The sequence below is a fragment of the Mercenaria mercenaria genome, chromosome 4, assembly GCF_021730395.1.
Source record: "Mercenaria mercenaria strain notata chromosome 4, MADL_Memer_1, whole genome shotgun sequence".
Lineage (NCBI taxonomy): Eukaryota > Metazoa > Mollusca > Bivalvia > Venerida > Veneridae > Mercenaria > Mercenaria mercenaria.
This window is the reverse complement of record NC_069364.1, coordinates 69,972,478-69,997,668: the sequence shown is the minus strand read 5'-3', so window position 1 is coordinate 69,997,668 and position 25,191 is coordinate 69,972,478. Positions and strand designations below refer to the sequence as shown.

At 35.5% G+C, this 25,191-nt stretch overlaps 2 protein-coding genes across 2 annotated transcripts; one reads left to right on the top strand and one right to left on the bottom strand.

Annotated features, from left to right (window-relative positions):
* Positions 1-1,918: 1,918 nt before the first annotated feature.
* On the bottom strand, positions 1,919-3,264 carry LOC123553486 (collagen alpha-1(X) chain-like). Its single transcript, XM_045343187.2, has 2 exons — positions 2,883-3,264; positions 1,919-2,642 (listed from the first exon to the last, which is right to left on the bottom strand). The coding sequence occupies exons 1-2, from the start codon at positions 3,181-3,183 to the stop codon at positions 2,218-2,220; spliced, it is 726 nt and encodes a 241-aa protein (XP_045199122.2). The 5' UTR covers positions 3,184-3,264; the 3' UTR covers positions 1,919-2,217.
* Positions 3,265-8,911: 5,647 nt separating this feature from the next.
* LOC123552969 (snake venom 5'-nucleotidase-like) lies at positions 8,912-23,758 on the top strand. Its single transcript, XM_053541623.1, has 9 exons — positions 8,912-9,424; positions 9,767-9,980; positions 15,202-15,387; positions 18,186-18,383; positions 18,983-19,108; positions 19,498-19,620; positions 21,200-21,355; positions 22,237-22,431; positions 23,190-23,758. The coding sequence occupies exons 1-9, from the start codon at positions 9,062-9,064 to the stop codon at positions 23,357-23,359; spliced, it is 1,731 nt and encodes a 576-aa protein (XP_053397598.1). The 5' UTR covers positions 8,912-9,061; the 3' UTR covers positions 23,360-23,758.
* Positions 23,759-25,191: the final 1,433 nt, after the last annotated feature.

Sequence of the window (25,191 nt, the reverse complement as noted above, 5' to 3'; positions counted from 1 at the left end):
ATTGTTGGCGCCATGCTTGCGCGAAGAAACAGTTCAATCATATTTGATATAAATTTTACAATAAAGAACATATTAGAATCGAAATAATTTATAGCAAAACTGTGCTTTATCACTATTTATACACGATGGGCGGTTATACATCGTCCGAAATAATTTCACTCGGGCTGCTCGGTATTTCTTAAATACATCATGGTTTGATATACCATTACATGTGTATATATTTGATACAAAATAGAAGACCAGCGATATGAGTTGCGATGATTGCAGCAAGTTCTTACTGAAATCCGAGGACTGTTCCAAGCAACAAACTTTAAGGGGGAACTGAACATTATAGGATAGTCTACATTTATGGATGGTATTTCAGATGTTGAGTTATTAGTATCTTGAACGTCTTGTGTATGGCACTTGCCAAGCATTTATGTTTACATCATCATGGTCATTGAATATCTGGCGATACGCATTTTTTTCTGTTTTCAAATATAACAAAGTTTGTTACTGTAACTGGGTTCCTGTTAAATGTGTCACGAGGGTCCAAAACACTTTAACTATATTCTAAAGTTAACAACATAGTTGTATGTTTAGCTACACTTAATGAAACTTTCAGCTGTTTCGTAAATAAAGAAACAAAGATATAACAGACTTTTGAAGGAAACTACCATTAGGGTTCGATTCTTTCACGGAAATTTTGCGATGGTCTCGAATATTTTTCATGTAACAGTGACAACGTCTAGCTCCTTCAAAAACCTTCGCCACTGCTTCATCTGCTGAAGTGTTTCTTCTATTTGTTTACGTCAGAAAAAATCTGTGCTCTTGGTTAAGTCTGATTTCAGACAAATGTCCAATGTCACACAAATGTTATAGTCACTGAGCTGTTGTCAACATCTTAGTCGTTTACCAGTAGGATCTTTGAGGTTATCGTGATTTTTTTACAAACTAGTCGCCATTCCTATAGAGGGTTACCTTATTTCACTTAAGAGAGCATGCCCTCATGCCAATCAGCAGGTAAATCCTAGCCTCAACAGATTCCTACAAATGCTATTTTCCCCAAGAATGACTCCACAACAATTTACATGCAGTCATACGTTTTTATAGTCTCCATAGATGATGTAGCATATGACTGAACAATAACTCAACACTGTCTACTTGTTAACAAGATGGGTTTTTATAACGAAAAAACAATATTTCACTTTAATACCAAACAGGTAAAAATGTTTTTTCTTAATAAATAAGTTGACAAATGCAAAAGCAAATCATACTGATGCAAATAATTCCTATTAGTTGTGAAACAAATTGATACTGTATCGACAGTTGTTTATAGTCTCCCATAGATGGATGTCAGTAACACCTGACCAATACCACACTGCACTTTTACATAGATCGGGTTTTTATAACGGAAAACAAAATGTAATTTTTAAAGTAAAATTGTCATGATTTTATGTAGAACATATTTTACAGAACACATATTACATCATAATTATATTAATCATAATCTATGAAACTTTGACAAAAAATACATAAAAAAGTGGCCGAACATTGGGTGGGTGGATGGGGGTGGGGGTGTGGGGGGGGGGGGGAGTGGGAAAGGGAGTGGGGATGACCATTTTTGAAATCGTCGAGTGATACGAAATAACCAAAACTTGGACGAGTTGACTACTTTGAGACGAGATGACTAGTGGACGAGTTGTTGACTGTAAATCGTAAACGGGAGATCACTCCATATTAGAGTGGCAGAGTCAAAGGGGATTCAGGTTTATGACGTTTTACAAGCTATTTCCACAGGAGCCTTGCAACGGATTATACTGTCTAACAATACAGCTCAGAGCACCTGCGGGCCCCTTAAGAAAATATGATCTATTCCATTCGGAAACCTATGGAACTTTTTCCTCCACCAATCAAAACATAAACATGGAACTACAAATTCAGAAATAGTATAACTTTAATATTCTTCCTTGATGCAGATTCTACTCCGTAACATTATTGTAATATAAAACATTCAAGTTGAAAAAGAAACCATATTTTCACTGGATTCACAATGTGGCGCTGTTTGCAAAAATAAGGAAGAATGATATAGCATATCAGATTGTGAAACTCAAAACTGTAAAAATTACAGTTCAATAATGATGTCAGCAGGGGGAGTTTTCAATGAATGTGTAATGTGCTTGTCATTGCAATCTTTCCCAAAGATTCAAAATAATTTAGATGAAATCCCATGCTATTTTACTTGTGAACTAACATGCCAGAAAATGTGTTCCAATACATGTAACTTGACGAGTTGTATTCGTATAAAACATTATTCGTTTGTCCTGCTACACACTTCATCCAAACTTTCTGCCCAGCTTCAAGAACTAGCATAGCATCAGCCGTATGGCAAGTCTCGGAGTAATCCTCATAAAAGCGACCCGAGGTTTCAATTATATTGTCAACGACAATGCCATAGTAAAATGTTTTCTTGCCAAACACACACAAATGACTCGTAAAAAGATACGTTCCAGCTATAGGGACAGTGAAAATGCCGGTTACGTTATCATAAGCACCGCCTCTGTTCGTCATTATCTTGTTGAATACGATAATCTGGCCTGTTTCCAGACTTACATCTGCGGGCTGACGGGCCTTGAACAGTATTGTTGGTGTCAACACTTTTTCTGAAACGGTAAATTTTAAGACCATATTCATTATAAAGCACTAAAGAGATTCCTACTTAATACTAGTGTCTTTACTTAATATATTACAAATGAAAGGTAATAAATATATTCATTTCAATTATCAAAACATTTAACAAATATTACTATTTCCAAATCCAACAGAATAGGTTAGTTAAAAAGAAATTTATGTTTTCAATTCAAATCTTGCATAAAGCGGCAAATGTAAGCAAAATTTCAAACCTTTTACAGTGTTGATATCCTCCAAGATATTTTGTTTCAATTCTTTAAAGTCAGTTTGGATATTATTCTTCACATCTACATAATCTCTTTGGAAGTTATCCTTTACGTCTTTCAGCTCCCTAAGTGATTCTAATGCCTGTTTGTTAGTGTTCAATATTTCTTTCTCCATCGCCTCAACTTTAATTTCCAGACGTATCATCTTGTCAAGAAGTTGATCCTCGTAATGGAATCGTGAGCAGTGAGGTTCCTCACATTTAATACTCAAGAATACGAAATTAAATAACATAAAATGTCGCAACATGATGTATTGGAATCTTTAGGTAATGCCTTCGATATCGATGATTAAATGACTAGAGTAAATATAAACACATTTTATCTAAGCATGATTATATTAAATTGTTTACTGACCTTTCTTGGGCAGAACTGTTTAGTATTTAACCTTTAACATACACAATAATGTTTACTGATTAAATCAATTCAGAAACCGATAATATAATTACTTAATGCATTAGTAAAGCTGCAATATATGATGTATGTTGAACGAAAAACATTATTTCGTTACCCTGTAATTGTTTAATCTAAGAGTGAAGGTACAACAGCTGTAGGATAAAATGTATTTTTAGTTGAATTTCATCTCCGTATAACGGTCAGAAGTGAACACTAAATGTAAATAAAATACTTCAACATTCAGACGTCATTATTCCTAATAAGATGTCCACCGCTGTCTTACCAGTTGCGTTGGAGGATATTTCAGCAACCTATCAAAAGGACAGAAGGTCATTTAGATAATTTGAAAAACAAAATAATAGACTTCCTTCTATACAATTTATAAAATGATGAGAAATATATAAATCGAACGAAAGAGTAGAAACAATGTTTAAATAATGTAGTCATATTATAATAGAGATACGACCTTAAATTTTCAGATGCAGAAAAACATGAAAAAGAATAGAGCCATGCCATGGGAAAACCAACATAGTGGGTATGCGACCAGCAAGGATCCAGACCAGCCTGCGCATCCGCGCAGTCTGGTCAGGATCCATGCTGTTCGCTAACAGTTTCTCCAATTCCAATAGGCTTTAAAAGCGAACAGCATGGAGCCTGACCAGACTGCGCGGATGCGCAGGCTGGTCTGGATCCATGCTGGTCGCACACCCACTATGTTGGTTTTCTCATGGCACGGCTCAATTGGATTTCTAAAGCCTTCATATAACCAAAAATACTTCAGCAAACTTGCATTTCATGAAAGTTTTATTTACATCAATAGATGAACTTCTGTCATAATTGTTATACATGTGTACCTATGATTCCACGAATCGCGCTGGCGATCTTTAATGATTTGGAAGAAGTCACAATGTGGCTCAGGCTACATCTTATGGGGTATATATTTCTCAATTAATTCGGTTTGCCAGAGCGTGTAGTCATGTCAAGCATTTCAATGAACGTAATCAATATATTACAAGTAAACTTCTTCAGCAAGGCTACCGTTATTACAAATTGCGTAAATATTTTACTAAATTTTATTACCGTAATTCTGATTTAGTTTTAAAATTCAATAGTAATTTAAAGACACTTCTGCAAGAAGGTATTTCTAAACCCGTTTTTTATGGGGATGTGGTTTACAAACTTCGTAAGATCTTGGGTCATGGTAATTTTCCAAATGTATTTGGAAAGATTATTAAACGTTTTATTAAAAGAGGTTACGACCCAACTGTTTTGAGACATACCGCTTGTTTAGTGTTCAACCCGTTTACAGTTGGACACTACGCTTCCCTCTTTGATTGCGTCTGACGGAAGAGGGGGAGGACTCTATGATGAGCAGTTTTTAAATCCTACCAGGACTGAACTGTTTTGATATTTGTCTTCTGACCTGTTTCGTCGAGCCCTTAAGGGTGTTTCTCTGTCTTCTGAAAAGGCATTGAGTACATACGTTTTTGATTCTTAAGGTTTGCTTTTTATATATTTATACACGAGCATTTTTGTGTTTTACATGCCATGCCTTTTTGTTTCCATTACGTGTGTTAGAGATTCACCTGGAGGGGATTGCTTTTATTTACACTGTCCCATGTCTTTGGAACATGGTGGGGGTAAGAGTGAGGTTGGGTGCGCACCATAAACCGGTTTAAGCTCCCCCAGTGGTGTTTTTGCCACTGACCGTTCCAAGGCGGTGCCCCACTGTGTTCCTTTGTTTGTTCGTTTTGTCCTTGTGTGTTGACTTTGTGTGCGCGCGTGTGTGTATGCTTATTGTTCGTCTTGTCCTTATGTGTTGGCTTTGAGTGTGTGTGTGTGTGTGTGTGTGTGTGTGTGTGTGTGTGTGTGTGTTGTTCGTTTTGTCCTGATGTGTAAGCTTTGAGTGTGTGTGTGTGTGTGTGTGTGTGTGTGTGTGTGGTGCACGCGTTTGCGTGCTGGGGGGTTCGTTTTGAGCAGGCTGCGCTTTGGGTGCGTGGCATTCCCTGTTTGATATTTCTCTTTGTTTTATACACGTTGAAACGCAAGAAAGAACATTCAATCCTTATATTTTCATTTTTAAAATAACTTAAAAAATGCCATAAAATAAGTTGTTATCAGAAAACCAAAATAAATGTCAGGCTATCGATCATCATCTTTGCAGCATCTCGATAGAACAAACGACAGACCCCAAAAGTGTTAAATTGTAATTCGCCTTCCGATTAAAACACTCTTCTTGATTTTGATCTAAAACATCCTGAAATCCAATATAAAAATCACATAGTCGTGTCTTTTATCGTAAGATAGGCCTAAATCAGTTTTGGCTATGATTTAATGTTCTTTTGAAAGTTTGGTTGCTAATTTTGAAAGACGTTTTTAAATAGCGACTTAATTATTTGTCCTTTTTGTGTGAATGACGGGGTATAGCACGGAAAGTGCCGTCTTCTACATTATTGCATCAATGTTGTTTACATGAAAATAAACTTCTTGTTTTTGTTCCATACAAAACGCCTAGTGAAAGTAAATATTCGTTATTGTATGTAACTTCTGTCTTTTTTTTTTTTTAAATTTGAGTTAATTGCAAAATCCATAAATTGTACGTTGACAAAGGATTAAGGCATGGCCCGGTAAACGCAATACACTTAATTAATGTTTAACAAGTTATTACAAACATGTTTACAATATATACAATATTCTAACACTTTTTCTTTTATATAAACAAAAAAGAATTTTACCGTGTATTGTTTTGTCAATTAAAACACGTTTTCGCATAATGACCTACTTTTGGTTATTCCGATTTACTCAATCGTACTTAAAACCGCATTTTTTCGCTTAGCGCAAAGGGAAGTAATGCGTCCATTTACGCCTTAAAAGGTTTCCCGATTAGTATCCCCTCCTGATGTAATAATGACTGGAACTGGATTAACATTTTGCGTGCTTTGTTGGCAAATAAAACACATTTTTTTCGTTCAGATGTGTCGTAATTTATCACTCAGGCATTCGGCCTTCGTGATTAGATTACTACGCATCTGAACTCTAAACCGCTTTTATCTGTCAGCAAAGCACGCAGAGCTAAAATCTATTTCCCAAATATGCAATGTTAATATTAAATATGAATCGATGTTCCAAAGAATGTGTTCCAGTAATCAGTTGTGTCAAAACTGTACTCCAACAATGCTATGCCAGATGACTCTGATGTCATACACTTAACTCTCACTTTTTGTCTAACTTCATGAAATATGATTGATTCGGCCATACTGAAATAGATACCTGTACCTTGGTGTCTTCTACAACTATATAATATATATAAAGATGTATCACATTCTTACATAGAAAAAGAAAATAAAGTGACCGATTCCCGACAGTTATTTAATCCAGGATATCCACGTTTTTACTATGGTGGCTGATTTCTGCCATTTCGCGTTTTCGCCTCGCGACCCCGCCGAGCGAAAACACGAGAATTAAGATGTTAAAATGGCGGGGGCGCGGGGCGAAAACTCGCTATTTAGCGGGGGCGCGGAGCGAAAACACGATAATAAACGGGGTCGCCGGACGAGAATTAGTAACTGGTATGTCGGGGACACGTGGCGAAAACACGATAATTAGCGCTGCTTAAACGCCGAGTTTTCGCACCGCGCCCCCGACATTCCAGTTCCTAAATCTCTCCTCTCGACCCCGCTGATTATCGTGTTTTCGCTTCGCGCCCCTGCTAAATAGCGAGTTTTCGCCCCGCGACCCCGCCGAGCGAAAACACGAAAATTAACAAGATAAAATGGCTAGGGCGCCAGGCGAAAACTCGCTATTTAGCGGGGGCGCGAAGCGAAAACACGATAATTAGCGGGGGCGTTTAAGCAGCGCTAATTATCGTGTTTTCGTCTCGCGTCCCCCGACATACCAGTTACTAAATCTCGCCCCGCGACCCCGCTAAACAGCGTCTTTTAGCTCCGCACCCCCGCTAAATAGCGAGTTTTCGCCCCGCGCCCCCGCCATTTTAACTTGTTGATTCTCGTGTTTTCGCTCGGCGGGGTCGCGGGGCGAAAACGCGAAATGGCAGAAATCAGCCACCATATTTTACTCTTATAACGCACACTAATTGTAACATTGTTGCACAAATCTTATATAAATGGCCAGCCCATATCTTGTCTTATATGACAGATCTATCTTCAGCATTAAAGTCATAACTTTAAAGAAAAAGTCTTGGAAAACTGTACGTCGTAATAAAATACTTATCAGTGCAGTAACTATGTTTTTAAACAAAGAGAATTTTTGACACACAATCACATTTTCTATTTTTGTACAATTTTATACAATAGAGACAGATTTGATACAAAGACCTGACCTGATTTGTTTGCCTGACTTCCCTATACTAGATCTAACAGATCTATTCCTTATATTTATCATATAGAATTAAATCGATGAAGCATTTTTTATTAATAAATTATCGATTATTCAAATCATCTTTGTAGTTATACTTTTGTAATACAAAATGTATATATATTTTATCTGCTTCCGCTATTTTAGGTTGTCGTTGTACTGTAAATTCATTGTTAATGTGTCCTACTAAGAAATGCTCAAATCATACATATTTCCATTAAAGTGATGCCTGGCCCCGTGTTCACAAAACATTTTCAGTCTCAGCTGAGTTTGATAATGAAACTTGATTTGTCATTTATATCTAAATAACATGTCAAAAACTAAATTTTAAGTTAATAACTATTTTCAAGTGGCTATTCAGTATTGATGGTCACTCTCAATTTGAATTTAACCTTGAAGGTTTAGTAAATTTGATATTAAACTCAAACTCAGCTGAGACCAAAAAATGTTTTGTGAACACTGGGCCTGGTCTTGATTTGATTGAACTAATTTAGGGTAGAGACTAAGTGTGTTTTGTTTGTTGTGTGTTGGAAGAGTTAACAGTAACTCAACCCCTAAAATAGTCATATAATCAATTCTTAAGTGTTTTCTTTTGCATTTAAATCACATTTACATTTTTGTTTACAAAATTGTGTTTAAAATAGCTTAAAAATTACTCGTTTAGTAGAATTTTATATCTCGTGGAGGCTCCCTGAGCCCCCATACCTCAAGTTAGTGAATGGTTTGCCGGCCGGTCAATTTTCGACAGCTCCTTTCAATCTCGACAATATCCCTCTGTTATATTCATGTCATAAATTGTGTTGAAAAGAGTAGGCAACTAGCATATACATGTATCGTAAATTCACGCTTAAATATCCGGGTGTAATAGAGAAACAATTTAATATTCATTTCGTTATCTTGTCAAAATAACATTGACCCTTTAATCTATGACTGAAACTGTCGCTGTTTTCAATATTCTGTTATAAACTATGGCCAACAACACTGGCTATTTTACAACTACCAAAAACATTTATTCATCTTTGAAATAACATACAATCATGTACATGAAGGCAGTATATCGTTTCGTTACAAAACTTAGTTTATCATTGAAATAATAAATTTCCTGTTTACCTTGATCTAAATTAATGTCACTCATGGCAGTAAAACAAATTTTATGAAGTAAAACATCGACGTTAAAAAGAAGTCGTGACAATAATGCGAAAATCGTAGTTCAGTTAATGCAAGATGAACTTGTTTAAATTTTTTTCACACTTCGTTGGTAAAATCTACTTCTTACGGACTTAACGCTATGTTTACAGCCGAGTTACATGATACATGCACGTTGAATTAAACATTATAAAGTATGTTCAACACCGAAAATGAATACTAAACGGCGTATATTTTACAAACTTTCATCTATGTATGGGAATATATTCATTTTATCTTGTTTATTAAAAGTCGTTAATGGATTTGAATTGACTATTCTGCATACGAACGATGTTCACGCGAGATTTGAACAATTCAACAAATACGGTTCAGATTGTTCAGAAAATGATGTCAGAAATGGACAATGTTTTGGCGGTGTGGGAAGAAGGCTTTCTAAAATTAAGGAAATCCGTGCCAGTCACAACAATGTTTTACTTTTGGATGCTGGGGACCAGTTCATGGGAACAACTTGGTTCAACGTATATAACGGAAGAGCTACGTCGTATGTTATGAATAAGCTAGGATACAGCGTTATGGTAAATTGCAACTAATTTATTTCACAAAAGATATTATCTAATTTTAGTTCGATCTTTTAAATAAATATAAATGTAATAGCATTGAAAACATCTCAAGCAAGTTAAGCTAGCTGTTTAAAATGTATCGGGTCTCATATTAGTTTTTGTTTTTCATTCTGCTGATCTTGATTTTTGTAATTTAAAGTTATAAAAAGGGCCAAATACAGATATATATATATATATATATTTATAACAATAACAAAATTTCTTTCATACATCATCTGCTCAGCACCTTAGTGAAAATGAGTACATTCACAGATAAATATACAGCATTAAACAAATATTTCACGGTTTTTATTACAGTGCCTTGGAAACCACGAGTTTGACCTTGGAGTAGAAGGCCTTGTAAAGTTTCTTGACAACGTGACGTTTCCGGTGGTTAGCGCTAATACGGACGTAAGAAATGAACCTCGGCTGAATGGAAAGTTTTTAAAGTCAGTTGAAATTACTGTTGGTGAGGAAACTATTGGAATAGTCGGATATACATCGCAAGAAACTCCACAGATATCGCAACCAGGTATAGAAATCATACTGTAACTGCTTAATGGGCATCAGATAAGTTTTATTAATATATGTTTACAGTCCATCGTTTGTGCAATTAAAACTCTGAGAAAATTAATTTCAAGAGACGTGCAATAAAATAAATGAGTTAAGCAGTCACATTAACATAAACATTATAATTTGACGTTTTCTGTTTTGAATTTATTGATGGTATGTTCAACTAGGGCATGCCTTTTTTTGAGAAATTCTATTTTCGCCTATTATATTTGTGTACATATATTGATGAGAATGTATACAGGATTATTTAGTTTTGAGATATTTTAAATTTAAGTTGCTCAAAACGTTAAGGAGACCGTCCAGACATTAGCTACAATCAATCTCCAAGTGTGGCTCCGTGGTTTAGGGGTCAAAAGTCCAGTCCATTCACTGGAAATTTCTGAGATACTGTTGAGAATCCCCCAATCAACTAAAAGGCCTGTCCTGTTTTTTTCCGGTGGAAGAAAGTTTCGATTGTATTGCTACTCTACATCTGGACGTTGAGGAACCAGACAGTTTATTCACAAAGAGCTGGATTACGTTAGTCAGACATACCTGTATCTAAATTTTCCCTGTCTCTTTGTTCTGGTGGCTTTATCTCTGTCTGTCCCTCTGGTCAAATTGGTCTTTGTCTGCACTGGTAGAGGATGAAATGGAGCTCTTGCGTGATTGCCGCTGCATATGTACATTTGTATATACATATATGAATGAAAAACATACTTGTAAATATTTCACTCTCCTTTTAAACCCAAGAAAACTGTTATCAAGATTAACTAACTGACAGCCAAAATCTGTATATTTAAAGTCCACAAGTGTCCAGGTCAAAGAAAACCAGTTTTGCACATGTTTTTAACTCCCAAAGTTTCATTTCCAGCTTATTTTGTTCAGTTTATCTAAACTTGTTAGACCATCTCTACACAAAGATCCCGTTTTTGGCATTCCTAGGCATGGTTTTAAAAGCCATCTGCAAGCATATCCCACCTAACTTTTCAGACAACTAGATTCATTAAAAATTAAACATTCAAACTGTGCTACAGACCATTAATGAACAGAGACAAACTTGCCCTAAATACCATCAGTTTCAATTACAAATGAAACATTTTAGTATTGTCTAATCTTTGAATAAATACAACATGCACATTAACAACGCTATTTGGCATTTCCATTTTATCAAACATTGTTTCTTTTCTTTTTGTTGTTTCTTTGGGGGCGGGGTTATAATTTGCAGTTCAGATGTTTTCATACGTGTGCGTAGAATTACAACAATTTTCCTTGTTATTTTTTCTTAAGTTGTCAATAAACTAGATTTAAAAATATTCATATAATAACTTTCTATTTTTTTTCTCTCAAAACAGATAGAAGCTATAACGAAAACTAGAATAAAAATATTTATGGTTGGCATCGTTTTATGGAGTTTCAAGCACTATAGATAAAATATTTTCACGATGCCTAATGCTTAATGAAATGAAAAAGGCATGCAATTATTTGATATAAACAGTGTTGTTATGTATCGGTACAGTTTTGTCTTATTACATGTTACCATGTTTATCATGATATGAGCCGCGCCATGAGAAAACCAACATAGTGGGTTTGCGACCAGCATGGATCCAGACCAGCCTGCGCATCCGCGCAGTCTGGTCAGGCTCCATGCTGTTCGCTAACAGTTTCTCCAATTCCAATAGGCTTTAAAAGCGAACAGCATGGAGCCTGACCAGACTGCGCGGATGCGCAGGCTGGTCTGGATCCATGCTGGTCGCACACCCACTATGTTGGTTTTCTCATGGCACGGCTCATATAAAGATCTAAGGCACTTTGCCACACCATGCGAAAACCATAACAAAAGAACTTGTAAAACGCCGTTTCCCAACAGAGTTGTTATTATATACTATGATTTCACTAATGTTAGGTAAGGGCACTGCTTTTCTTAAGACATAGTAATTGCTTAATTTATATATAACCTACTCATTAAATATGTTTGTCATATCAAATGAGTACGTCTTACATCAACTAAACAATTTCTTTGTATCAAGAATAAGTTGTTCAAACATTCCATTGTTGGAAACGGTACGGCGAAGTAATTTTACAATACAACGGCTGCTATCAACATCTCATTTATTCTATGTATCTATTTCGTGTAAAATAAAGATGTCTTTAATTTTGTTTTGTGTACGTTGCATCTTTTCTGTTCTTCCAGTACCAAAAATTAGCGCGAGTTGTATAGTACTCTATGTTTATAACACCTATTTATTTTCTCAGGGCCAGCTGTTAGCTTTAGTTTTGTTGTAATCTATGTACGTTGCATCTTTCTTATTTTATTTCTATATTTCTATCTTTGTATTGTATTTTTTAAACGTTGCGCCTTTTCTAATCTTCTTGGGTCAACACTAAGCTTTAGTTGTATTTTAATCTACTTACGTTGTATCATTTTTTATTCTTATAGGGCCAACAGTTAGCTTTGGTTATATTGTTCTGTATGTACGTAGCATCTTTTCCATTCTTCCAGAGCCTACAGTTAGCTTCGGTTATATTGTTCTCTTTGTACGTAGCATCTTTTTTATTCTTCCAGAGCCTACAGTTAGCTTCGGTTTTATTGTTCTCTATGTACGTAGCATCTTTTCCATTCTTCCAGAGCCTACAGTTAGCTTCGGTTTTATTGTTCTCTATGTACGTAGCATCTTTTCCATTCTTCCAGAGCCAACGTTTTATTGTTCTCTTTGTACGTAGCATCTTTTCTATTCTTCCAGAGCGTACAGTTAGCTTCGGTTATATTGTTCTGTATGTACGTAGCATCTTTTCTATTCTTCTAGAGCTTACAGTTAGCTTCGGTTATATTGTTCTCTGTGTACGTAGCATCTTTTCTATTCTTCCAGAGCCAACGTTTTATTGTTCTGTATGTACGTAGCATCTTTTCTATTCTTCCAGAGCCAACAGTTAGCTTTGGTTATATTGTTCTGTATGTACTTAGCATCTTTTCTATTCTTCCAGAGCCTACAGTTAGCTTCGGTTATATTGTTCTCTTTGTACGTAGCATCTTTTTTATTCTTCCAGAGCCTACAGTTAGTTTCGGTTATATTGTTCTCTTTGTACGTAACATCTTTTCTATTCTTCCAGAGCCTACAGTTAGCTTCGGTTATATTGTTCTCTTTGTACGTAGCATCTTTTCTATTCTTCCAGAGCCTACAGTTAACTTCGGTTATATTGTTCTCTTTGTACGTAGCATCTTTTCTGTTCTTCCAGAGCCTACAGTTAGCTTTCGGTTATATTGTTCTCTATGTACGTAGCGTCTTTTCTGTTCTTCCAGAGCCAACGTTTTATTGTTCTCTATGTACGTAGCATCTTTTCTATTCTTCCAGAGCCAACAGTTAGCTTCGGTTGTATTGTTTTCTATGTACGTAGCATCTTTTCTATTCTTCCAGAGACAACAGATAGCTTCGGTTATATTGTTCTATATGTACGTAGCATCTTTTCTATTCTTCCAGAGCCTACAGATAGCTTCGGTTATATTGTTTTCTATGTACGTAGCATCTTTTCTATTCTTTCCGAGCCTACAGTTAGCTTTGTTGTACTGTATCTTTAAACGTTGCGTCTTTTCTTATCTTCCTGGGTCAACAATTAGCTTTGGTTGTATTACACTCTATTTACGTTGTGTCTTTTCTATTCTTCCAGAGACAACAGTTAGCTTTGGTTATATTGTTCTCTACGTACGTAGCATCATTTCTATTCTTCCAGAGACAACAGTTAGCTTTGGTTTAAATATTGTTCTCTTTGTACGTAGCATCTTTTCTATTCTTCCAGAGCCAACAGTTAGCCTCGGTTATATTGTTTTCTATGTACGTAGCATCTTTTCTTTTCTTTTCTTCCAGAGCCTACAGATAGCTTCGGTTATATTGTTTTCTATGTACGTAGCATCTGTTCTATTCTTCCAGAGCCAACAGTTAGCTTTAGTTATATTGTTCTCTATGTACGTAGCATCTTTTATATTCTTCCAAGTCAACAGTAAGCTTCGGTGATATTGTTCTGTATGTGCATAGCATCTTTTCTATTCTTTCAGAGCCTACAGTTAGCTTCGGTTATATTGTTCTCTTTGTATGTAGCATCTTTTCTATTCTTCCAGAGCCTACAGTTAGCTTCGGTTATATTGTTCTGTATGCACGTAGCACCTTTTCTATTCTTTCAGAGCCTACAGTTAGCTTCGGTTATATTGTTCTCTTTGTACGTAGCATCTTTTCTATTCTTCCAGAGCCTACAGTTAGCTTCGGTTATATTGTTCTGTATGCACGTAGCACCTTTTCTATTCTTCCGGAGCATACAGTTAGCTTTCGGTTATATTGTTCTGTACCTATGTAGCATCTTTTCTATTCTTCCAAGCCAACAGTTAGCTTTGGTTATATTGTTTTCTTTGTACGTAGCATCTTTTCTTTTCTTCCAGAGCCAACAGTTAGCTTTGGTTATATTGTTCTCTATGTACGTAGCATCTTTTCTATTCTTCCAGAGCCAACAGTTAGCTTTGGTTATATTGTTCTCTATGTACGTAGCATCTTTTCTATTCTTCCAGAGCCTACAGTTAGCTTCGGTGATATTGTTCTTTTTGTACATAACATCTTTTCTATTCATCCAGAGCCAACAGAGAGCTTCGGTTATATTGTTTTCTATGTACGAAGCATCTTTTCTATTCTTCCAGAGCCAACAGTTAGCTTTGGTTATATTGTTTTCTATGTACGTAGCATCTTTTCTATTCTTCCAGAGCCTACAGTTAGCTTTGTTGTACTGTATCCTTTAATCGTTGCGTCTTTTCTTATCTTCCTTGGTCAACAATTAGCTTGGTTGTATTACAATCTATTTACGTTGTATCTTTTCTATTCTTACAGGGCAAACAGTTAGCTTTGGTTATTGCTCTCTATGTTCGTAGCATCATTTCTATTCTTCTAGAGCCAAGAGTTAGCTTTGGTTGTATTGTTCTCTACGTACGTTGCATCTTTACTATTCCAACAGGGCTACCAGTTTGCTTTTATTATATATTTCCTTACGTATATTGCATCCTTTCTAAGCAAAGCTTTGGTTACATTATTAAGTTGAAACTTTGCATCTTTACAGTTCTTCCAAGGTCAACAGTTATGTTTTGTATACCGTACACTATGCTCTTCTAGTTAAGATTTGGAATCATACACTTTATGTACCTTGCATCTTTTGTATTCTTCCAGGGCCAACAATTAGCTTTGATAACATATTTACAACAGTACGCGAAGAAGTATCGGCACTCAAATCGAGAGGAATTAACAAAATCATAGCTTTAGGACACGCAGGCTTCAACATTGATAAACAAGTAGCAGCAATCGATGGAATAGATCTCGTTGTCGGGGGTCATACAAATACCTTTTTATACAACGGTAAGGACTTTTTTCTGATAAAACATAAAAGTAACTGCCGGCACATTCATCGCAAAACCAGAATTAGACGTACTCACATTTGCATTTTAATCATTTTGTGTACATCGTGAAAATTGTTGTATAAGACTAATAATTGTAGCAAGAAAGCTATTTGTGATACTAAACATTTGAGTCATGCCATGGGAAAACCAACAAAGTGGCTTTGTGACCAGCATGGATCCAGTCCAGCCTGCGCATCCGCGCAGTCTGGTCAGGATCCATGCTGTTCGTTAACGGTTTCTCTAATTGCAGTAGACTTTTAAAGCGAACAGCATGGATCCTGACCAGACTGCACGGATGCGCATCTGGTCTGGATTCATGCTGGTCGCAAACCCACTATGTTGGTTTTCTCATGGCGCGGCTCATTTGGTACCTTTGCTGACATTTCGATTATAGTAAGAATCTCAGCTAAAACTCTTTTGTTGTTCACATTGTAATAAGTGGTACATGTGTATCGCACATCCTTGCAACACAAGAAAATTGAAAACCACAATTAAATTTGATTTGATTTGGACACAGTGGTTAAAATTCATTTACAGTTTAAACACCGGACAGTCTTCATTTTATCTGAATTTATATTCTAGAGTGTATCATATTTTCTCAAAACCCTATGAAACATTTTTTTCCCACATTACACTCGATCATAAAAAGTTTAGCAAATAAGAAAACCTTGTTCAGCGTGCATCAATTTTATTTAATCCGAGCGTTTATTACCACCACACTTCAAACGCGTAATAGATTTGCATAAATGAAATTTAATGAACGCTATAGATAAGATAACAGCACGCTCTACTACCTGTTAAGGTAAATTTAATTTAAACGTCTACATTGCGATCTTCGTCTTACAAGTAGTGATGGGCAAATCGGTTAGATTTGCCAACCGATTAATCGGCATAATCGGACAAGCCAACCGATTCGATTAATCGGATATAATCGGATAATCGGTTGCTCTACTTGCGTATCTATAAGTTCACCTCACAGTGCATGTGTTATGTCATTACTTAAAAAAATGAACCATACAGACATCAAATATCCGATTTCTTTTGTATCCCTTCATAAACACGAGTAAGTTAACAGCATAAAAGTAAAGTATTTGTGAAGATAGTAAACTTCAAATCAGGTACTCGTCTTAATTTCACAAGGGACTTTTCCAGTGATATTGTGTTATTGAATTAAACTTATTTATTAATCCTTAGTTAACGACTGGAATGATTTCAATCCCACAAAAGGGAAAAATGAAAATTCCTTTGCTATTATGCTTGCGTAAGTCTTACGGCATGCAATGCATACTGCCATACTAATGTCAAGAGTTTAGGTTGTTGGTTATCCCGACTTAATTTTGCAAATGCCAGATATCTTCCAAAATCTGGGTGATCGAAGATGACTTCAGTTTTTTCGAGATTTTGGAGGAAGCCATTTTATGTAGAGTAGTTTCCCTTGGCCTAACTGCCCCAAAGAACCGTAAATACCAGAAAGAAAAAGGTCAGAAACAACTAAATTATCCGTTTAGGGTGCCAAATAATTAATCGGTCAGGGAAAAAGTGAAGTCGGCGATCGCGCTCAAGAATACAACGCCGACGATTATTCGATTGTCGCCGATTGTCGGCCCATCACTACTTACAAGCGCGACTTTTTACAACATTTTTGATGAAAAATATAAACAGGTTTATTATCTATAATTGATATACAAACATCTGTCAGTAAACAAAATTTTATTATTTTCTTGATAAAGTAATTTGTTCACTCATTTTAATGGTAAACTTGTCTATATGTAAAACTGTTCAGTTGCCACTATTTCCGAAATGATTAGTAACTAGCCATTTATAAACCATTGATATGGAAAACTTGCCATTTGTGCAGTTCGATATAAACACATATATATTATTTAATAAGAGTGGACCAACTACACAACAAGAAAATATTAACATTTTCTTAACTGACAGATTATTATCAGAACGGTAGATGTGTTCATGCATATCAATTACAAATGAGCCGTGCCATGGGAAAACCAACATAGTGGCTTTGCGACCAGCATGGATCCAGACCAGCCTGCGCATTCGCGCAGTCTGGTCAGGATCCATGCTGTTCGCTAACAGTTTCTCCAATTCCAATAGGCTTTAAAAGCGAACAGCATGGATCCTGACCAGACTGCGCGTATGCGCAGGCTGGTCTGGATCCATGCTGGTCGCAAAGCCACTATGTTGGTTTTCTCATGGCACGGCTCAAATAATAAGCACCATCATAAATTATAAATGATAAGCTTGTATATATCGATCTTCACACCTGTCACGTTCTCCTAAATGATTAATACATTATATGAGTATTAAATTGCTGTTCGTTATAAGTCAAGTTATTTAACCATAGCAGTATATGCTTGGTATATCTTTTTCACGGACCATTCCATCATCATGAGAATTTATCTGTTTGAGGAAGTCCGACTTCAGTTATATACTGGCATATTGTTTTTTCTTGTTCTATACGAAGTAAACAAACTGAAAAGAAACCAGAGCATGTATTATTTGCAGGACTTGAATTTATGAGGTTTCCATCTATACAAATACTAGTACAACTAAACAAAGAAAATAAAACTGGATATAAAAAGTGATTGAAATATGACTAGGTGTGTGGGGGAGGAGGTTATATATTATTGCATGAATAGTCAAATATTTTGTATTTGCTTGATAGTAGCACTAGATCATAGATATACCAGATTGTATCACCTCTACAAATTGAACAAACGACGGAAACATGTTTTCTAGGGAAACAGCCAGCAAGAGAGGAGATAGAAGGTCCCTATCCTGTTGTTGCTGACCAGGCTGGAGGGGGTAAAGGTCTAGTGGTCCAGGCTTTCACGATGGGAAAATATCTTGGCTACCTCAACATTACTTTTGACTCTAATGGTGTTTTGGAGAAGTATTCAGGAAATCCCATACTTCTTGATACAAGTGTTCAGGAAAGTAAGAACAGATTCATTTCCACAAAATTCCCTAAATGAACGTTGAGTTATAGTCATCGTTGGTCTCAACCCTACATACTACACGGTTCGTTTCAATTTCAGTAATACAACTTGTTTTAATCACACCACTGTTGATCCTAGATGGAAGCTGAAATCTATGTCATTTTTGAAAAATGTGTAAATTACGGCGCTCGGTTACCAGTCTGATGTTCCTGGTATATAAAATATCACTTACAATTTTTCTGCAAATAACTGGCAACTTCACAGAAAGAATCAGATATTTGGAATTCCTAAACGACTTGGAATACATCGACCTATCCCCAAATGATAGAGCTTTATAGGCCAGATTCTAAACGTTTATTTCTAAAACAAGTAAACGAAATAACTATTTCGTTTAAACGAAATGATTTCGTTTAAACGAAATAATCATTTCGTTTAAACGAAAACGAAATAAGTTATTTCGTTTAAACGAAATCATTTCGTTTAAACGAAATAAAAAAAGTCTCACATTACCTAACTGGAAAAAATGTGTGTAACATGTCACTTTAGGGGCACCGTATATTAGAAATGCGTGCACAACAAAATTTTCATGTGTTACAGATTCCGAAATACTGCCTTACATTAACGAATGGAAGAAACCAGTTACTGCTTTGGCTGCAGCAATTATTGGTTACTCAAATGTTGTTTTAGACAGAGAAAATTGTCAATCAAGGGAGTGCAATTTGGGTAAGTACATGCACTGCATGTATGTATGTATGTATGTATGTATGTATGTAACTGTGTGATCATTTTTGTGTTGATAATCAGATACATAATTATTAAATTCAAAAATATGACTTGAGGCGATATTCCACGCTAATAATAACAGTTAGATACATGCACTGATTTTCTCTCGTTTACTATAGTTCGAGATAAAATTATGAATAAACGTTTTTGGTGACACAAAAAGGGCGCCCCAGCATACGTCTTTAAGCGCCAGATTAAACATTGTTTATTTTGAAATGTTTTCTGTCTGCTGTAATCAGAAATTGTACAAATCCATTTCTTAGTTTTAGTTGTATTGACTGCTTTAAAAGAAATATCGAAAATCAATTTATATATCTCTCGTATTGTAGGAAACCTTGTGACAGACGCCATAGTTGATTACCATGTCAATTTCTCCCATCCAGCCTCAACTTGGGCACCTGCCGCCATTGCCGTATGGAACGGAGGTGGTATTAGATCATTTATTGACAAAGGTATTCGTCAAAAGTAGGCATCGATTCTTAGGGTTGAGTCTTTCAGTGATGGAATTTCAGACTCAACAATACTAATATCAACAATATTTGATATAAGACAAACTGTAGACATCGATCATTAGGGTTAGGTCTATCAGCGGAACGACGGTAGCAGCTATAAAGCATATTGCCAAAACCATTAACAAAACCAGAACAATGATAGACATCCCTTTTTAGGGTTAAGTCTGTCAGAGAACAGGTGGCTGTTCCTAAGCATCTATTTACTAATGTATTAATATAATTAAAGTAAAAGACCAAAAGTAAACTCCGAGAACAAACGCCAGGGGCTCGAACTCACCACCACATGAAGCGTAGATCTCCACTCCCTCTACTGAGCTACGCAGTCGGACTATACCTATAAGACCAAATTCTGAGAGTAAAATCTATCAGAGGACCAATGACGGTACTCGGTATCTATTTAGGGAGGTATATCAATACTGCTGTAAAAGACCAAAAGTATATTTTGATTCTTAGGGATTAGTCTATCAGAAGAACAGTGGCAATATTTCAGTATCTTTTGACCAAGGTATTAACAATATAACCAGTGGGACGGTTGCACTATCAGAGCTTTTGGTGCCTAAGGTATAAGTGATATAATCCGCGAAAAGGTTGCGATATTTGAGCATCTATTGACTAAGGTAATAACAATATAAACAGTAGGACAGATGTGGCATTTGAGCAGCTGTTGACCAAACTATTGTCAATGGGAAGGCCGTAGTAGGCCAAGGTATTAATGATGTATCAACCAGTGGGACGGATGCAGCATTGAAGCATCTGTTGTCTAAGGTATTAGCAATATAATCAATCGGAGGGTTGATTTGAGCATCTATTGACCGAGGTCTTAACGATATTATCAGTTGGAAGTTGAGCATCTATTGACCAATGTGTTAACAATATAATCAGTGGGGCGATTGCGGTATTTGAGCAATCTATTGACTAAGGTATTAATAATATAATCAGTGGAACTGTTGCGTTATTTGAGCATCTTTTGACTAAGTAATAACAATGTGATCAGAGATACGACTGCGGTATAGGAGCATAAATTGACTAAGATATCAGCAATATAATCAGTGGGATGGTTGCGTTATTTGAGCAATTATTGACTAATTAAATTAAAAACATAATCAGTGGGACGGCTTCTATTGATCAAGGTAGCATTTATATTATAAGTGTGACGATGGTGCTATTTGTGCACATATTGACGAAGATATTAACAATACTTTGGTATAAGACCAAAACTAGGGTAATCAATTAAAAGAGACATTGATTTGTAGGGTTAATAGTCTCAATGACATGGTGGTAGTTCTTGAGCATCTATTAACGAAGATATTTGCTATTCTAAGGTACATGTATAAGCCAAACGAAAAAGTAATTCTTAGAATTCAATTTTTAAGAGTTTTAGCTTTAAAAGAGAGGCAATTATATTTCAATGCCATGTCGATTATCGACATATTCTAATTTATCAAACTATAATGATAGTGATAAAAATGTACAGTTAAAGATATCAAATGTCCAATATATGTTTGAAATGAAATTCCAGGAGACGTTTCAGCAGGTGAAGCAATGGCGGTAATGCCGTTTAGGAACGAGATAGATGTTGTTACTGTTACGGGCAAGAATATTCGAGACCAGCTCGAACATTCCATAGAAGGATGGAGTCCAAAGGAAGGGGTTGCTCAATTTCTTCAAGTGTCTGGTATATCTTCTTTCCGTTTTTCAATTTACAACAGAACTGAAGTTTCATTAATCTAAGTAAGGAACAATTAGGCAACTTATTTCTTTACCACTTCAAACAATTGTTTTAGCTGTTAATGCCACAAACCTATTGATACGCGTGTAGCTATGTTTGAATTGCACATTATAAGTCATCAAATGTGTGGGTTACTCTTATGTGGATTCAGTAACTTGAACATCATAACACATGTAGAAATCTTTTACCTTTTTATCCCTTAAGCATGGCTGTAGAAGTTGAAGTTATAGAAGTTCAGAAATCGTATGCTTTGAACCCAACCCTAAACTTTTTGCCCAAGAATCTGTAAAAAAGGTAGAATGGTGAAATAATCCATTTAAAAGTGCATTTAGATGTACTGGTAAATGATATTTGCAAAAGTATGTCATTATTGTATATTCTCTTTGTTCAGAACATTTATTTTCCGGGTTGCTCAAATTTGTTTTCGAAAAATATGGATGCGTTTGAAAGTCGGCTTGCTCTTAAACCTTCTTCTCCAACTTGGAAATTGATCCAACGCCCGTTAAAATATATCACAATAGTTCTAAGAACTATTACAACTGTTAGCCGTAAAAATATTGTTTTCTTTTTTAAATGTGAATATCTTATATTTATGAAATACCCATCTAATGGTATCTTGTTTATTAATTATTTCATTCACAATAATGATCAGGCCCGGACATGGATCTAAAAGCTTGTATCCTGACAAAGCAAGTATTAATTTTTAAAATGTACCATGTATATATTCGTTAAGAGCTATGTAACTGAATGTTGCTGATGTTATTTGTTGCATCAAATAAACAAAGATAAAAAAAGACATAAGAAACAGAAATATATCTATAATTCAGGTCTAAAGGTTGTGTACAACCCGCAAAACCCGACTGGTAGTCGTGTTGTGTCTGTGGAAGCAAGGTGTTTAGAGTGTGAAGTACCAAGTTATTCGCCTCTACAGGACGAAGCTAACTACAGGATATTCCTGTCCACATTCTTGCTAGGTGGTGGAGATGGGTACAACTTTCAACCGTCACTACGGGAACGCTTTAGTAAGTTTACTTCTAAGATTTCTATAATCGCAGCAATTTAAGCACAGCTCATATATATTCCTCGCTCTTATACAGTACAATTATGATCATAGGCTGTAGTCGCATACTTGGCTTAGTTTTATTTTATTATAATGTGTTTTAGTTTAGAATGTAGTCTTACATTATATTTAAAGTGGTATTCTTAACGATGGGCGAAAGTAGCATAGTCTGTTTAAAGTACTATCATAAAATCTTGCTTACGATAATGTTTTCAAATACTGTTCAATAAAGTTGAATGAATTCTTGTTTAACTGAGGTTTTCAACAGTATTTCAGTATTGTACGGGCGGTCAGTAATTTTAACAATTTTTCCAGTACTAATTTGTTTTACACAAGTAACTATCAACCTGCCAACATGGATCTTATGTTGAAGATACGTTTTCGGTATACATTAGTTATGGCAATGGAATCAAGGAATTTAACTCCCTGTGAGATTGGACTTTGGTCACAAAGTCACAACACTCCCTTAGATAGGCATGAGTACTGATCATAGGCCCGCGAAAAGATTAAAGATATTTTTGCAGTCAGTATGAAATTAACAAGTTTAAACATTTGAGGCGGTATGAATTTTGTTTACCATATCTAATATTTCAAAGAGATATTGAAAAATGAAGTCAAATACCGAAATCTTGACATTTATATCAAAATAACACTACACTGTAAACGTGTGTCCAGCTGCATCATAATACAATATAGTTACATATTCCTATTACATTTTAGATACATTAGACTTGACACCTGTGATGGAGTATTTCAAGAAGCACAGCCCCGTGTTCCCATCTACAGAAGGAAGAATAACTTTTGTTACACATAGATCTACCTCATCCGCAACAAAACTGTCGACTGTAACATTAATCTTCTTTGTGGAGTTGTTAATCTATTATTTATAGCAATTATATCAAACATGTCGCCTGTAATTGTTTCTAAATATTTCTAAATATTGACATAGATGCGAAATTTTATATTGGCTATTTGCTCGTAAATTATGTTTGAATTCCAGCCTATGGTATATCAACTAGATTTTTTCTCTAGAGTTTAAGTTATGTGCTTTTTCTTCAAAAACGTCTTTGGAAATGTCTTTTTAAAAGGAAAGATAAGATTAATGTTAAGAAAGAAAGCCACGATAGTAAATATATTTTGCATTGTAATTCGTTGTATAATTCAGATATCTTACGAGCAAAAATGTTCTTATCTTATTCAACACAAAAAGTACAAGACATTTGTCTTTGCACAGATGAAATATATTAAAGAATTAAACTGTATTAAAGATAAAACATCACACAAAATTCTTCTGGCAGTCGTTGCTTATCATGAACCAAAGAAATGGGTTATCAATACTGGTGATGAATCATTTTCCTGCATAAATGTCGTAAATTACTGTCAATACAGAATATCATCACCCTATCTGCCCCTAACTCTCTGTCACATAAAAGGAACTGATTTCCATTGCTTGACTTTTGCCATTCTTCAGGAATTGTTAGATCAGAAAAGGACGTGGGTGTGTCTGGGATAACTTTGCGACGCTGGTGCTAGATTGTGTGTTTCACGGTATTCTCTTTTGGCCAGTAGGCTCGAAACTGTGGTGGTTGATCTGCTGATAGTTTTTTATTGACGATTTTTGCAGGAGCTTCTTGGCTCACTGATGCTTTGTCCCTCATTCTCGCCATAGATTTCTGCACTGCTATTTGTGCTAAGTCTGGTCATGTAGGTCATGGGTAGTCTGTTTCAGAATTTTATCGTTTATTCCAGTGATTATACGTCCCTTACAATTTATATTGTCACATTTTCAATATTTTACTTGATTTTTTTATCCTATTTGTCTCGGCAGTAACTAAACCCTTCAAAACTTAATTTCCTTCCACCACGCGAACCCAAGAAAAAATCTGGTTTACCATCCATTCTGGCTAACGTATAACTATACTAAAACTTTTGACAATCAAGATTTATTTTAAAAAAAAATCAATCATACTTACCCGAGATGTATTTCAAGAAAGTTCACTTATGCTTACCCGAGAGTTACATGACGCTCTGACCATTGTTAACAATATTTGACCGAGCGGAACATTATTCACCGTTATAGCAATCAAATCAAGCAAATCTTGGAAAATGTCTGCTTATGTAATTTGAGGATTATATTTTGACAACAAAAGGCTAAAATGTATTCTATCAAGTGTCGTAGCGTTAAAATTATTCAGTTGTCGTATTCTCGGCATCGACGAACTGTCGTATTCGACCAGGTGTCTTATTCAACAAACTGTCGTATTCGACGAGATGTCTTTCGACCAAATGTCGTGCATCAGTTATAAACATATACACATGTTACGTTTTATAACAATTTGCCTACATAGTATAGATTGTACCTAAAGAACTAAAATTCAACTTTACAGGTTTTTTTCAGTATGAAATGATAGCTAAATACAGCAAATTACTAAATATGTTTTTGTTTTCCCTCCTCTCCTTGAGGAATACTTCATATTCAAAAAATGAACGTCTAAAAATATCTGAAGCAAAATGGACAACTCCTGAATTGACAGTTTTTCTCTGATTTTCTCAGTTGTAGACTATATCACAATGCTCCACATTAAACTCAGCAGGGTATATTGGAAGTTTAGTCTGCTTACAAAACTTTGAAAGAGTCTACACTAAACTTTCTTTAAATTTGTCCTTTAGTAAGTCAAAATATAAGACAAGTCAAGATTCGTAACTCTTAATAAATTTGAGT

Bases quoted from the DNA above. Each gene is read 5' to 3' on its own strand.
- LOC123553486 (XM_045343187.2), bottom strand. From the start codon at position 3,183: ATGTTGCGACATTTTATGTTATTTAATTTCGTATTCTTGAGTATTAAA. The intron at 2,643-2,882 runs GTTTGAAATTTT...TTACCGTTTCAG, and splicing joins GGATATCAACACTGTAAAAG to AAAAAGTGTTGACACCAACA.
- LOC123552969 (XM_053541623.1), top strand. From the start codon at position 9,062: ATGAATACTAAACGGCGTATATTTTACAAACTTTCATCTATGTATGGG. The intron at 9,425-9,766 runs GTAAATTGCAAC...TTTTTATTACAG, and splicing joins AGCTAGGATACAGCGTTATG to TGCCTTGGAAACCACGAGTT. The intron at 18,384-18,982 runs GTAAGAACAGAT...CATGTGTTACAG, and splicing joins TGATACAAGTGTTCAGGAAA to ATTCCGAAATACTGCCTTAC.